The 12881-nt window shown below is 45.8% G+C and overlaps 6 protein-coding genes across 7 annotated transcripts; 4 read left to right on the top strand and 2 right to left on the bottom strand.

The window, feature by feature from the left end:
- Positions 1–48: 48 nt before the first annotated feature.
- On the top strand, positions 49–1077 carry LOC6505205 (putative peptidyl-prolyl cis-trans isomerase dodo). Its single transcript, XM_001965510.4, has 4 exons — positions 49–238; positions 343–419; positions 497–850; positions 917–1077. The coding sequence occupies exons 2-4, from the start codon at positions 362–364 to the stop codon at positions 1024–1026; spliced, it is 522 nt and encodes a 173-aa protein (XP_001965546.1). The 5' UTR covers positions 49–238; positions 343–361; the 3' UTR covers positions 1027–1077.
- LOC6505055 (protein penguin) lies at positions 1054–3672 on the bottom strand. The gene is made up of 4 exons (XM_001965511.4): positions 3148–3672; positions 1986–3091; positions 1506–1921; positions 1054–1326 (listed from the first exon to the last, which is right to left on the bottom strand). Exons 1-4 carry the CDS (start codon positions 3564–3566, stop codon positions 1132–1134), a joined length of 2136 nt encoding a protein of 711 aa, XP_001965547.1. The 5' UTR covers positions 3567–3672; the 3' UTR covers positions 1054–1131.
- A 343-nt stretch (positions 3673–4015) lies between these two features.
- LOC6505207 (M-phase phosphoprotein 8) lies at positions 4016–6554 on the top strand. The gene is made up of 4 exons (XM_001965512.4): positions 4016–4724; positions 4910–5053; positions 5110–5555; positions 5736–6554. Exons 1-4 carry the CDS (start codon positions 4233–4235, stop codon positions 5755–5757), a joined length of 1104 nt encoding a protein of 367 aa, XP_001965548.1. The 5' UTR covers positions 4016–4232; the 3' UTR covers positions 5758–6554.
- A 52-nt stretch (positions 6555–6606) lies between these two features.
- On the bottom strand, positions 6607–7916 carry LOC6505054 (NADH dehydrogenase [ubiquinone] flavoprotein 2, mitochondrial). Its single transcript, XM_001965513.4, has 3 exons — positions 7747–7916; positions 7101–7619; positions 6607–6861 (listed from the first exon to the last, which is right to left on the bottom strand). Exons 1-3 carry the CDS (start codon positions 7783–7785, stop codon positions 6691–6693), a joined length of 729 nt encoding a protein of 242 aa, XP_001965549.1. The 5' UTR covers positions 7786–7916; the 3' UTR covers positions 6607–6690.
- Positions 7917–8083: 167 nt separating this feature from the next.
- LOC6505208 (protein starmaker) lies at positions 8084–10981 on the top strand. Of its 2 annotated transcripts, none has more exons than XM_032451970.2 (4): positions 8084–8292; positions 8408–8653; positions 8727–8908; positions 9187–10981. In XM_032451970.2, exons 1-4 carry the CDS (start codon positions 8175–8177, stop codon positions 10942–10944), a joined length of 2304 nt encoding a protein of 767 aa, XP_032307861.1. In that variant the 5' UTR covers positions 8084–8174; the 3' UTR covers positions 10945–10981. The 2 variants fall into 2 exon arrangements, with proteins under 2 accessions (XP_032307861.1, XP_001965550.1); XM_001965514.4 differs by having other exon boundaries at positions 8363–8653.
- Positions 10982–11560: 579 nt separating this feature from the next.
- Positions 11561–12728, top strand: LOC6505209. The gene is made up of 2 exons (XM_001965515.4): positions 11561–11730; positions 11799–12728. Exons 1-2 carry the CDS (start codon positions 11648–11650, stop codon positions 12718–12720), a joined length of 1005 nt encoding a protein of 334 aa, XP_001965551.1. The 5' UTR covers positions 11561–11647; the 3' UTR covers positions 12721–12728.
- The last annotated feature ends 153 nt before the right edge of the window (positions 12729–12881 follow it).

The following is a 12881-nucleotide window of genomic DNA, read 5'->3' as shown; positions in this document are numbered from 1 at the left end:
TTCTAGTATTTTCAGTTGTGATAGTTGCCCCATCGATATTTCTTCGCGCACTATAAATAAATATCGATGGATTGTGGACATTCCGCAAAATTTTCGCCAAAAAATATTGTGGACATTGAGTGGACTGTGTTTGCTTTTATTTTAATTTTCGCAGCTGACCACTTGCATTTAAAAAAAGGAAGGAAATCCAAAATTAGCCAAAAGGATTTCCTCGAAGATAAGATATAACAAAGATTAAGTAAATACCTTTCCACCGACTAGCATTTTTTTTTGCGCAAAGAGCGGCCAAAAATATTCCCACGCTTTTAGGGCGTCTTGGTAACAAAATAATATTAATTGCAGTTCTTGAAACGAAGAAGAGATGCCAGATGCCGAGCAATTACCCGAGGGCTGGGAGAAGCGTACCAGCCGATCCACAGGTTTGTCTCTTTCCAATAATATGTAACCTAATGTCAAAGAAACGAGGAAGCTATTAATGGACCCGGCATTCTTGCAGGCATGAGCTACTATCTGAACGTGCACACAAAGGAGTCCCAGTGGGATCAGCCCACCGAGCCGGCCAAGAAAGCCGGGGCTTCTAGCGGCGGTGGCGCCAGCGGTGGCGGCTCTGGAGGTGATGCCCCGGACGAGGTGCAATGCCTCCATCTGCTGGTGAAGCACAAGGGCAGCCGGCGTCCAAGTTCGTGGCGCGAGGAGAACATCACCCGCACCAAGGAGGAGGCGCAACTGCTGCTAGAGGTCTATCGCAACAAGATCGTCCAAGGCGAGGCCACCTTCGACGAGCTGGCGCGCTCCTACTCCGACTGCAGTTCCGCCAAGCGGGGCGGCGACCTCGGCACCTTCGGCAGGGGTATGTCTTTATATTCTTCACTGTTCTGGTCGGATTATATTCTAATCCCCATAACCCCCCATACAGGTCAGATGCAGCCGCCGTTCGAGAAGGCCGCCTTCGGGCTGAACGTCGGCCAGTTGTCGGGGATTGTGGACACCGACTCCGGTCTGCACATCATCCTGCGCAAATCGTAAACAGAACTCGCAAAGAATAAACCTAACTTACAGCCATTTCTGAATATATAAGATTTATGTATTTAAATTTAAAAAAACAAAAAAAAGAGTAGAATCTCTCTAGCGCTAAGGGGAATTTTTTTTCAAGTCCAGTTTCGTGGCCAGCAGCTTGGCCCCCGGCGTCTTCTGGCTGAGCAGATCCTGGCACAGGCTCTTCTCGGAGGCGATGATCTTCTTGCAGGCGGCCAGCAGATCAGGACTGCCCTCCACCAGATTGACGAGGACGAAGCAGGCACGGTTCACACCCAACCACGACTTGAGCTGAAAAGACATGAAAGGATATTGGATTAATTGTAAAGCACTTAAAAAAAAAAATACTTAATTAAAATATGCACTAAAACTAATAAGAATATCTATTATAAAGAAATACACTTTCTTCCAGTTGACTGTTTTTCAAAAATAAAAAATATTTAAAATAGTTAACTAAGTCTCATTATTACCGTTTCGGGGGCGAGACTCTGCAGGAGCTGTTGGCCGAAGGAAGTTCCCTCGCGCTTCCCGTCGTTCTTCAGAATCTTTTTCAAAACAATGTGCATGCCAGCCTCCTCGATGCCCACTACCAGAGGCACCTCCTCCTCTGCCACCTCCTTTGTCGCCTTTTTGGCTTTTTTGATTTTTGGAGCACCATCCTCCTCATCATCTTCCTCCTCCGCTTCATCCTCGCTACTGCTGCTGTCATCGTTGAGGAGCTTCTTGCGCTGCTTGGTGGCCTCGGCGATGATGGCCTCCACGTCGTTGTGGGGCTTCTTCTTGTCCTGCGGCTGGGCGCCGGCAGCATCGGCCGATATGCGCCACTCCGGCTGGGCCACCACTTGGGCCAGGGCGACAGCTGCCTTCTCGTAGGATTCTCCCTGAACTGCAGCGGGAGATGGAAGGATTAGAATGTGAGAAACAAAAAGCTTAAGGAATCCCAAACTCACTGTGATTTAGGATGTCGGCTGTGACCAAGCCGATGTGGCTGTTGGAGAGCCAGAAGGCGGCATCCTCGGCAATGGCGTCCGCAATGGGTGCCTCGATCTGCTCGAAGATCTCCTTGCGCCGCAGCTCCTTCTCCTTCTTGCCAAAGGCCAGACCCTCGTCCACCACGCGGATGAACTCTGGATGGAAGCAGGCCTTGTCACCGGGAGCCACCAGCCACTGCACCACCCGGCGCCCGTACTGGTTGCCCACCAGCGTCTTTAGGTCGGCGTGCAAGTGGTCGTAGATGGCCTTCTTGGTGGCCTTTGTGTCGTCGAGGGAGTTCAGCAGGGAAATAAGGAACACGTGGCCGTGCTCGTGGGTGGCGATCTTCAGCAGGTGCTCCTTGATGTTTTTGATGATGGCGCGCCGATTCTTTGGGGTGGACCTGTAGAAGCAGATGACGGCCGCCTCGCTGCCCTCCTTGGTGGAGAGCATGTGAGGAACCAGGGCGGCAAACGCAGAGACTGTCTCCTCCAGCTTCTCCTCGTCCTCGTCGCAGGCGCGCAGGTATTCCAGCATTACGGCGTGCACCAGCGAGCTGTCCACCAGTTGCTTGTTGGCCACATGGTCCAGATTCGCCTTGACGGCGCTCAGGATGGAGGACTTCATGTTGGTGGCCTCCTTGTAGGTGTCGCTCAGAGTCTTCACATTCGAATCCTTGGCCTTGCGGTACAGATCGCCGTAGAACTCCTGCCGCATGTTAATACGCTGCTGCGGCGTGGCGCCCTGGTACATGGTGTCCAACAGCCCGCTGGCGATGTTGTGGCCCGCCAATCGGACCACATTGCCCATCAGGCTGTCGATCAGCTTCGTCTTGGTGGCCGGAGCGCCGTATTTGAGCATCCGCTGGACACAGAACTGGGCGTACTTCGACTGGCACATGTCAACGGTGAAGGGCAGCAGGTGCTCGGAAATCTCCGCCCGCAGGGCTGGTGCGGCGTACTTCAGCATGCATTGGAGGACGCGGGCAGTGTCATGGGCTTTCACCACCTTTGCGATAGTGTCGCCCACGTTCAGGACCTTGAAGATCTGCTCCACCAGCTTGTCTTTGTTCTCGGTCCGACGGCTGCAGGAAGGTATCACTTTTTATTCAATAATTAATAGTTATTTTTAATAATTTACCATCGCAGCTTCTCGTAGATCTGCTTGGCCTCCTTGGTGATCTCGTATGTGTCCTTGGAGCTCTTGCGCTTCAGCTTGAGATCCTTTTTATCCTTCTTGAACTTGGCCCAGTCCTGTTTTTCGCCCTCAGCCGGAGCCTGTGGCTTCCCATTGAACTTCTTAGCCCCGGGACCTCCTCCTGCTGCTCCGCCGGGCTTGCTGAACTTATTGAACCCCCCAGGTCCACCGGGTTTTCCTGCGCCTCCGAATTTTTTGGCTCCACCTGGTCCCGGTTTCCCAACCTTGCCAGGCGCTCCACCGGATTTGAATTTCGGACCTCCGGCGGGTTTGCTGCCAGATTTGTTGGCCTTGAAAGCCGGTGGGGGCTTGTCGCCCGTGGCGGCCACTTTGGCAGTTCCTTTTGGCTTCGAACTGACCATGTTTTAAACGTAAAAGTAACCAGTAAACGAAATGTTTTCCTTTTGTTGGCTACACGTGCGCCTGGCTATCGACTCTCCGATAGACGATAGGCGGGCGTGAAAAATAAAAAAATACCAAAAATAAAAAGTAAGTAATTTAAGTTCATTTAAACTATGAATTTGATGTATTTCTTTTCTTAATAATTAATTTTAATATTAGACTTTTTATTTCTTTATATATACATATTTTTTTATCTTTAATTTCATGGAATAAAAACCACTGTTTTATTTATTTTGCTTGTGTTTTTGATGCCAATAAATGAACTTTGGTGAAAGACATTGAACATTTTTTAATATATTCGGGCCTAGAACAATATTATATATATATTTTAATTCATCTGCATAGATTAAAACACTTTTATAAAAATTGTTATGGCTTTGGCTTTCTTTTTAGTATTTTTCCCAGAAATTCGATATTTTTCGCTATTAATCGAACGGTAACACTGCTGTGTACAGTCGATACAGCACTTTGCCATAAAAACCAAATTTTTTGTAGTTGTTGTAGTGGCCAATACGCGGCAAAAGAAGAAAACTGGATTTGTCGTAAACAACCTGAAGGAAACAAGGAGGCGGACCCAAAAAAACAACCCGAAAATAGTCAAGCAATCAAAACATCCAAACACAAACATGGCGAAGCTGGGCAAAAAGAAAGTTGTGGAGGAGCAGAGTCGCAAGAAAATCAAAAACGGAGCCGATAGCGTTGAGGAGACTAAAAAGCATACAGAAAAAAACGCGCCAGTGGAGCGGGCCACCCGACGCAGCTCTAATGCGGACACTGGATCATCGAGCTCGATCTCCACCGCACCATCGTCCGCTCGGAAGAAACAAGCGCAAAAACGCAAAGCCAAGTCGAGCGATCGTTCCAGTTCCGAGGACAGTGACGATCTTCCACTGAACGGCAGGCAGTCCGCCGCTGCCAAGGAATCCAAGGAAGACGATTCTCGCTCCGCCACTCCGGCCAAGAAACGCAAGCAGGCCAAGACAAAGCCCCAGGAAAAGCCAACGCGGACCAGCCCGAACAAGAATGGAAAGAAATCGTCCAAGCCGTCAGACGATGTGGAGGAGGATGACTCGGCCGTCGATGACTCCGATGCCGAAAGCGGTGGTGAGGAGTACGAGGTGAGTGAGGGATTGTATGGAGTTTCTATAAGAGATATGTACCTTAACCCCGACCTAGATTAAGGTCCAAATATCGAATTGAAATCAATACACACAACTATACTTAAATGGATGATCTATTTTGTTCCAATGGGATCAAGGGATCAAGTTTGAAACATAATAAGAAACGTGTTTCTTTCTTTTAGGTGGAAGCCATTATTGGGCACAAGACTGTGCGTGGCGTTTCGCACTTCCTGGTGCGCTGGAAGGGTTATGACGAGAGCGAGGACACCTGGGAGCCGGAGGCTGATCTCAACTGCAATAATCTGATTACCCAATTCAGAGCCAAGGTATAGAATATCTCTCCCTCATCCATCCAATATCCATTATGAAATTTATTCCGCAGGAGACGAAGCAAGAGAATACCAAAGTCAAAGTAACCAAGGGCTCCAAGGCGACACCCAAGAAGGCTGCAACTGGGGGACGTGCTTCGACTGGCAACACTGGCGGTGGTGGCAAAAAATCAGCCACATCCGATGATCCAAACGAAAAGGAGTGGGTCGTCGAGCGTATCATTGACTATGTGGAGGATGAGGAGGATGGTGGACTGTACCGTATCAGATGGAAGGGATTTGGCGCCAAAGACGATACCTGGGAGCCGGAATCGAATTTGTCGTGCCAGGGACTGATTGAAAAGTTTAAGCGCCAAATGGACACTGATCCGAACGTTGATCCCATGGAGCTGCGCGAGTCGCCGAAGAAGACAAAGCGGCTGGTGAATGAATGCTATCCGAGAACCAGCATGCATAATCGCATTGAGCGCTCCTCGAAGCGGGCCGTCGCCAAGAATCGGTGTGTGCAAAGGGTTTAAGGAGCGAGTGTATAGGGCTACGTTATGGGCACTGGAGCTCCTCCAAACTCTCACTCTCTCACTCTCTCTCTCTCTCTCTCTCTCTCTATCTCTATTTTTCTTTCTGTTTTGTGCTGCCTATTTATCCGTCTCTCTCTTGTTTGATTTTATTTATTTTTTAGAGTCTTCTATGGCGAGGAATGAGTAATGGTGCCCGATGTGGCGGCCATCTCCCCGGTTGCAGCCCGACCTCCTCATCAAAAATGACGTCTTAGTGGGCCGCTCATCTAATACGTTAGGGACCTCTAGGGACTTCCACGATCCGTTTATTATTTTTCTCTTGTTTATTTTTGTGTATTTTTTTGATTTATTTTGTAATTGGATGGCACGCAGGCGTTGCTCGTGGGGAGGCAAAAACGTAAAAAAGAAAAAACAAAGTACGTCAGGAGCACCCGAGTTGTAGCTATTGGCCCCTCGAATAACATACCCACACACCACACCTACACCTACACCATAAATTACAAAAAAAAAAAAAAGAATAAAATAAAAGGAAAAACTGACTTCAGTTTTGCGTAGCACCTAAGTGATTGCAGCACCATATATATTCGGTATTATATCTGGTTGTGCTGCTCTCAGCCAGCGTTCTAGTACATAAGACACCTCTAACTGTAGGACCCCCTTAAAGCGACCCCCCAAAAAACGAAAAAAAAAAAAAAAAAAAAACCATAAACAAAATAAACTTTTATTCTTAAGCTAAAAGAAAGAATCCTTCGTATACTTCATCCAGGTATTCACTATGAAATTGGATATTCTTGACTTTTTCTAATTATTTTTTTTTTTTTCGACTATTTGGCCACTGATTCCCCCTCCCCCACTCGAAAAAGTTTTGAATATATGTGTACGCTACCGAATAGAACATCAAAATTAGTAATATGAATATGAATAAATAAAATGGACCTTCGATTCCAAATAAATGTCCAAATAAAGGACATCACCAAAAACAACTACTCTTATTTTTTTGAAAAGAAAAATTAATGTTTTAACAAGGACCTCTACGAGTTGCTTAACTTTTATTTAACTTTCGTTCGACAATCAGTGATAGGTATGGTGGCATCTGTGGTGACTGCTTGCCACTCTCTAGAGGCCGGGCTGCAGACCAAAGCCAGGACCTTTCGGCTCCTCGATCAGCGAAGTGGGCTCACCCTTCGGCTCGCTAGCGAAGCGACCGTTGCGCGGTCCCGGTGGCGATGGCTTGTCCGCTTTCAGATCGGCCAGGATGTTCTGCATGTCCTTGGCCGTCAGATCCTCCTGCAAATCAAAGCAATAACATTAGTAACAAGTACAGTTTCTTATCGAATGGGGGATCCTCTGGTTTTATGACAAAATCACAAGTAATCTTTTAACAAATATAAATATCTCTACTTTAAGCTTATAATGGATGTCTGTTTTTTGTGAAAAATCAAGATAAAGAATCGGTTTTAAATCAAGTTGTTTTCTTGCCTTATTTTGGCCATCTATCAGAGAATCCCCAAAACCATAAATCTTACATAGTAATCGTCGTTGACGGACACCATGGGGGCGTTTACACAGGCGCCCAGGCACTCCACCTCCGAGATGGTGAACTTCTTATCCTTGGTGGTCTCACCAACTCCAATGCTGAGCTGTTTCTTGCAGGTCTCGAGGATCTCGTCGGAGCCGCGCAGCCAGCAGGGCGTGGTGGTGCACACCTGAATGTGGTATTTGCCCGTGGGCTTACGCATGAACATCGTGTAGAAGGTGGCCACCTCGTAGACGCGCATATTCGGCAGCTCCAGGATCTCGGCCACCTTGTGCATGGCGGAAATGGGTAGCCAGCCGTATTGGCGCTGGGCCAAGTCCAGGAGTGGGATCATAGCGCCGCGCTTATGACCCTCCGGATAGATGCTGAGTATGGCCTCCACGCGCTTCTTGTTCTCCGGCGTGAACTCGAACGGAATGTTCGGGTTGTCCTCCGGGGTGTCACGATGCACGAACAGGTTGTCGCTGGCGCGAGCGCTGCTTGTGGCAATGGCGCGTATTCCGCAGCGCTGGAAAATGCCAAAAAATCCTTAATGTTATTGTTTTTCTTTTGGTAAATTATATAATCAAAAGGAATGGCGATACGGCCGTGTCCCAGCTTGATTGTATAGGATATTTCCCTAGTTTGCTACTCACAACGGCGGAAAGCGTCTTGGCGGCACAATTCGTCAGCATTGTATTGTTTGTCCGAAACGAAAGCAAGCTGAAAATCTGCTCTTATGTGAGAAATATCGTCGCCTGCGTTTCGTATTTTTTTTACAAGCACCACAGCAGCTGATTTGTGAGCGAGCGCTTTGCAGCACTGTTTAGAGATGGGTTATGGATGGATATATTATAAAATATAATTTAAGATTCATTCTAATTAAAATTTGTTTATTATGTATCCATAATTTGTAATAATTTATTTATATTTCATTATAGATTATAGTTTCAAACATCTAAAGTTGAAACTCTGTCGCATATTTCATCCCTTTCCAACACAATCATAAACAAGACTTTCCAACACTGGATAACGGACGCGCCATTGAAAGTTATTGCTATCCGACGCCAAAATCCAAATAGAAATGGAAGAATATTCTGTGAGCAAAGGTTTTCTGGCTGAAATTATGCAATGCAGTGACAACATACCAGAGTTGGAGGAGCTTCTTGCCAAAAATCGTCTTCTGACAGCCAAGGAGGCTTGTAAGTCTCGCAGAACTTACCAACTCAAAAGGCATAACCTTTTTCGTTTCGTTTTTTGTTTTTGTGGCAGCCATTAATAAAGAGCTGGAGCATCTTTGTTTCGATTTGGTTTTAGTTGATACGGCACACCGGAACGTGGAGGAGGAACGGGCCGAAGTTGAGCAGGCAGCCAAGCTGTTGAACGAAGCGTACGCGAAGGCCCTACAGGTGGAGAATCGTTTGAACAGCATCAACCTGCCGGAGCTCCTGGGCCACAAGATACAGTTATACAAAATGGAGGCCGAGAAGCATCACAACGAGCAAGTGGAGATGGTTAAGAAGCGTGAGGAGGTGCTGGCCAATATGGAAAATCGAGATATTGGTAAGATTTTAAACTATTTTAAGACAATACTCGACATGTTTAATCTTGTTACGGTTTTGGTTTGGAAAATTAGTGCAACAATTTCGTCACCTACAAATCGCCACTGAGGAGGCTAAGGAGGAGCTGGCGGCTGCCGAGAAGAAATTCGGAGAGTTCCTATATCTGAAGAACGAGAAAATGAATTGGCACAAAATTCGATTCAACCAGAACCTGGTCAGCGTCCTGATGGCCAGGAAGCAAATTCTCGACATACAGGTACATCTCCGTAATCTGGGTTACAATGTGCACGATTAACTCTTAATAATCCTTAAATATGTGTTGTTTAATTAAGTTTTTAATAAAATAATAACTCAATAAAAAGTTATTTTAACAATTTCTAAATGTAATGGATAGAATTAACCTTCCTTACCTTAATTCTGTTTTTTTCTTGAAATGTGTTAGATGTTAAGACTGACATAAAATGTTACTGTTGTCACTCACTTTCGACTGGCAAGCCTTGAGAACTCATAACTTTTGTCTTTTCAATTTCTCAGGAGCCCATGACATTCGAGTCAACATCATCGTCGTTGCCGCCGGCATTTGAATCAGATTCGATGAGTTCCCCCAACGAAAACATGTCTCGATTAGTAGCAGAGCCCACCATCTTGAAACGATCCATCCTTAAAAGGTCCAGAAGCGACAAGAAAGATAGTAATGAACCGGTGGGGGGGATCGTCCAGTCAAGCTCATCTTTCAATATCGCCAGCAAGCGAGTACAATTCGCTATTCCCCTGGAGCAAGTTCGTATAATACCGAACCGAGAGGACGAGCCGTGGCGCGAAGGATATTTTCAGAAATATAAGTCGAAGAGGCACTCATTGCGCCGTTTCCTATTCAGTTCTGAGGAAGAGCAACAGGAAGCTGTCAAGAAATTCTGTCAATTGCGAGTGGAAGCAGCAGAGAAGTCTCTGTATCAATCACATCTAGCTCGGCGCAGTGCTGAAGATGCCTGCACATCCCAGGAGGTGCCACAAAAGAGATTTAAATTATCTCTTCCTGTACTGAATGGACGTGCTACTACCAGCGATCCAGGGGATCCATCCGATCAACAGGCAGAAAAGGAAAACGACAGCACTGACATTAAGACGCGATCCATATTGATTCGTCAACGGGAGGACGACGATGTTAGCAGCTCGGGAATGCCCGCCAAACGTGTGCGATTCGCTTCCTACGTACAACCTGAAAATCTAACGTTTGCAAAGATTGCCAAGAGGGGAGACTCGGACGAGGAGAGTTCTTCAGAGGGTTCTGATCAGGAATCGTCGGACGAAGACAATGATTCGATTCTAGTTCCTAAGAAATCTGAAGAGCATCAGACGGCAGAGGAAGATCAGCTCACATCTTCAGAGGAAGATGACAATTCGGAGGAGGAATCTTCAGAGTCAGATGATTCAGATGAAGATGATTCGATTGTAGTTGCCAAGAAATCTGAGAAGGATAAGGCAGGAGAGGAAGATGTGTGCCAGCCCGATAGTTCCAAAGAGGTTGAGGAGAAGAAGTCTGATGAGGAGGAGGAGGATGAAGACTCCGAGGAAGATAGTGAAGATGAGAAACCAGAATCTAAGAGTTACAGTTTGGAATCCGAAAGTTCCACATCTGACTCGGAAGAGGACAAAAATGAAAACTCATTAGACACGGAGCATCTGGAGCAGAAATCGCCCGAGCAAGAGTCGTCGTCCGAGGAAAGTGAGGAGTCTGGAGATGAAGACGAGCCAGGAAAACCAGAGTCATTACCGGAATCCAGTGAGGAGATACAGGAAACCCCGGAGGAGCCCATACCTATGGAGGTGTGTGACAATGTGGAGGAAGTTGTGATCCCAGAATCAACTGAAGAAATCGGAGATAAAATGGAGACACTAGAAACTGAAGAAAAGAAAAAGGATGAAGAATTTACCTTGGACATGGCTCCCATTCAGCCAATAGTGACCAATGTGGAGATTATTGAAACGGCCCCACCTAATAATGACACTGAGAGTACCATCCCGACAGCAGGGAAATCTCCTTTTGAACTAGAAGGCGATGATATACCCAGTACCTCCACGGGCAGGACCCACTCTACGGATTCTCCCTTTGATATGGACGATTTCATGTTCCCGATGGCCCAAGCTGTTCCCCATGAACTAAGTATCTCAGATTCCAGCCAGAGCTCCTTCCTGAACTTCTCGTCATCCGATTTTGCGTTCAACGATGACTTTTTCTTTAACGACGACACCGATAATGGCCAGTACGTTAGCATCAACTACGATTTGTAATTGAATAACTAAGCTAAACCAGTTCCTTTAATATTAATTTTAAAATTTGTTTAACTTCCATATCCTTAAGGTCTCCAAGGCCACAAATACCATTAGGAGCTTTCAAAAAATTAATATTTTAAAATGAATATCAATATTTTATTTTTGTTTTATCACCATTGCCTTATTTTAAATTCGTTTACCTTTCAAAAAATGTATTTAATCACAGTTACTATTTTTAAATATCTCATTTTAAAACATAATCTTGGAGAAAATCGTTCTGTTAAAAAATGGAATTTGTTAAAACATTAATTGGTTATTCTGTTTAAGAATAAGAATTTGTCAATCTCAATCTCAATTATTGTTTTTCTCAATGTCGCATAAAGATTCTTGATAAAGAAAAGAAAATAAAACATTTGTTACAATTTTAATTTCAAATTTGGCGGTTTAAATTTGTGATTTTCCATATAACGTTCATTAAAAATTTAAAAAAAGTAAGTATCTTATAAAACTTAAGGAAAGATGTGATATTTTTAGAATCCATATTTATACAATTTAAAATTATTTAAAATTACTTAAATTTGTAAATAATTAACAAATTTTTTATAAATTAACTTCTGCAGACAGTATTTTTTTTTTTGTTTTGAACACATGGTCACACTATTCTTTGGATGTAAATAAAACCACGAGTTCGCATTGGGAGGCTGATAGATAAATAAAAGTAATGGCCAGGAAACGAAAAATTCCAGTGCGCAAGCATCATGGTATTCGGGATCCCCTCAAGCAGCAGGAACAGCGGGAGAAGAAGTAACCAACATGCGCAATCCACTCAAAAAACGATCTATATAATCAAAACACTTCTTTCTAATTCGCAGGCTCTCCAAGGTGACGAACAATCCACCCGAGAAGACGGACGAACAGCAGGTCTCCTTCAAATTCCGACAGTTCAAGCAGCTGGCCGATGCCACCAAGACGGGCAAGAAGGTTAAGCTGGGCGCCATCGGGAAGGAGGACAAGCCCAAGCCCCTGCAGACTGGATCGAAAAAGAGTAGCAGCACAGTGGCCACCAAGGCGACCCGGAATATCAAACAGTTCGCCAACGAGACGGATGAGGATTACCTGCGACGTGTGAACCGCATTACCAATGCCTCGGTGCGGGAGGCCCAATACGAGGCCAAGTACGGTGTCAATGTGCTGCGTGATCCCAAAACTGGAGAGATAACGATACAGAAGAGACCCAAAAATGAGATCGACGAGCTGCTCAAGCAGAAGCAGAAGGAGCGGCGAGCTGGGAAGGGCGGCCGCAAGGGCAAGCAGGCGCCCAAGGCCACCATGGATGCGAAAACCAGCAGGGAGCTGATCAAACGGGCCTTCAAGGAGGCCAAGGAGGAGGTCGACTCCGAGGACGAGCAGAATGCACCGCCCACGGAGTACAAACGGGATACATTCGCCTTCGGCGAGATCGTTCATGCTCCGCCATCCCTTAAGACGCTGCCCCGCAAAGCTCCACAAAATGAGACAGTTCCTCGACCAGGTCGCAAGTCGAACCTCTTGCTAAAGTCATTGCTGGACACGGCGAAGAGTCAGGATTCCAAGGATGCGGATGGAGAGGGCAGTAAGCGAAGCGGTTTCCCGGGCAAGGCGAAAACCACGCCCTTCAAAACCCCCACCAAGGCGCAGATGAAGGGCAAACGCAAGGACCTCCCGGCGGCTACACGTTCCATGCTTGAGACCGAGCGCAACAAGATGGTTCTATTGTACCGTCAGTTGAAGAATAAAACAGCAGCAGATCCTTAAGATACAGATATGACTAAAGACTTCTATAGATGGTTTTTTTATTAGACTTAAATAAGAAATAAATGTTACAATAATGCATTTGTTAATTTTAAAAAATGTTTAAAACTACTATGTGTACTTGTGATATAGGGGCCTGAGCTAGTTGAGAACTCTAAGATTTT

Source organism: Drosophila ananassae, chromosome XR (genome assembly GCF_017639315.1).
Source record: "Drosophila ananassae strain 14024-0371.13 chromosome XR, ASM1763931v2, whole genome shotgun sequence".
NCBI classification, from domain to species: Eukaryota; Metazoa; Arthropoda; class Insecta; order Diptera; family Drosophilidae; genus Drosophila; species Drosophila ananassae.
The sequence above is the reverse complement of the archived record's forward strand: the minus strand, read 5'-3'. Positions and strand labels throughout refer to the sequence as shown.

Bases quoted from the DNA above. Each gene is read 5' to 3' on its own strand.
- LOC6505205 (XM_001965510.4), top strand. From the start codon at position 362: ATGCCAGATGCCGAGCAATTACCCGAGGGCTGGGAGAAGCGTACCAGC. The intron at 420-496 runs GTTTGTCTCTTT...GCATTCTTGCAG, and splicing joins GCGTACCAGCCGATCCACAG to GCATGAGCTACTATCTGAAC. The intron at 851-916 runs GTATGTCTTTAT...CCCCCCATACAG, and splicing joins CCTCGGCACCTTCGGCAGGG to GTCAGATGCAGCCGCCGTTC.
- LOC6505055 (XM_001965511.4), bottom strand. From the start codon at position 3,566: ATGGTCAGTTCGAAGCCAAAAGGAACTGCCAAAGTGGCCGCCACGGGC. The intron at 3,092-3,147 runs GTAAATTATTAA...ACCTTCCTGCAG, and splicing joins ATCTACGAGAAGCTGCGATG to CCGTCGGACCGAGAACAAAG. The intron at 1,327-1,505 runs GTAATAATGAGA...ATGTCTTTTCAG, and splicing joins AGAGTCTCGCCCCCGAAACG to CTCAAGTCGTGGTTGGGTGT.
- LOC6505207 (XM_001965512.4), top strand. From the start codon at position 4,233: ATGGCGAAGCTGGGCAAAAAGAAAGTTGTGGAGGAGCAGAGTCGCAAG. The intron at 4,725-4,909 runs GTGAGTGAGGGA...TCTTTCTTTTAG, and splicing joins GCGGTGGTGAGGAGTACGAG to GTGGAAGCCATTATTGGGCA. The intron at 5,054-5,109 runs GTATAGAATATC...TTTATTCCGCAG, and splicing joins TTACCCAATTCAGAGCCAAG to GAGACGAAGCAAGAGAATAC.
- LOC6505054 (XM_001965513.4), bottom strand. From the start codon at position 7,785: ATGCTGACGAATTGTGCCGCCAAGACGCTTTCCGCCGTT. The intron at 7,620-7,746 runs GTGAGTAGCAAA...GGCATTTTCCAG, and splicing joins CCAAGACGCTTTCCGCCGTT to CGCTGCGGAATACGCGCCAT. The intron at 6,862-7,100 runs GTAAGATTTATG...TTTGATTTGCAG, and splicing joins CCGTCAACGACGATTACTAT to GAGGATCTGACGGCCAAGGA.
- LOC6505208 (XM_001965514.4), top strand. From the start codon at position 8,175: ATGGAAGAATATTCTGTGAGCAAAGGTTTTCTGGCTGAAATTATGCAA. The intron at 8,293-8,362 runs GTAAGTCTCGCA...TTTTTGTGGCAG, and splicing joins TCTGACAGCCAAGGAGGCTT to CCATTAATAAAGAGCTGGAG. The intron at 8,654-8,726 runs GTAAGATTTTAA...TTGGAAAATTAG, and splicing joins TATGGAAAATCGAGATATTG to TGCAACAATTTCGTCACCTA.
- LOC6505209 (XM_001965515.4), top strand. From the start codon at position 11,648: ATGGCCAGGAAACGAAAAATTCCAGTGCGCAAGCATCATGGTATTCGG. The intron at 11,731-11,798 runs GTAACCAACATG...TCTAATTCGCAG, and splicing joins CAGGAACAGCGGGAGAAGAA to GCTCTCCAAGGTGACGAACA.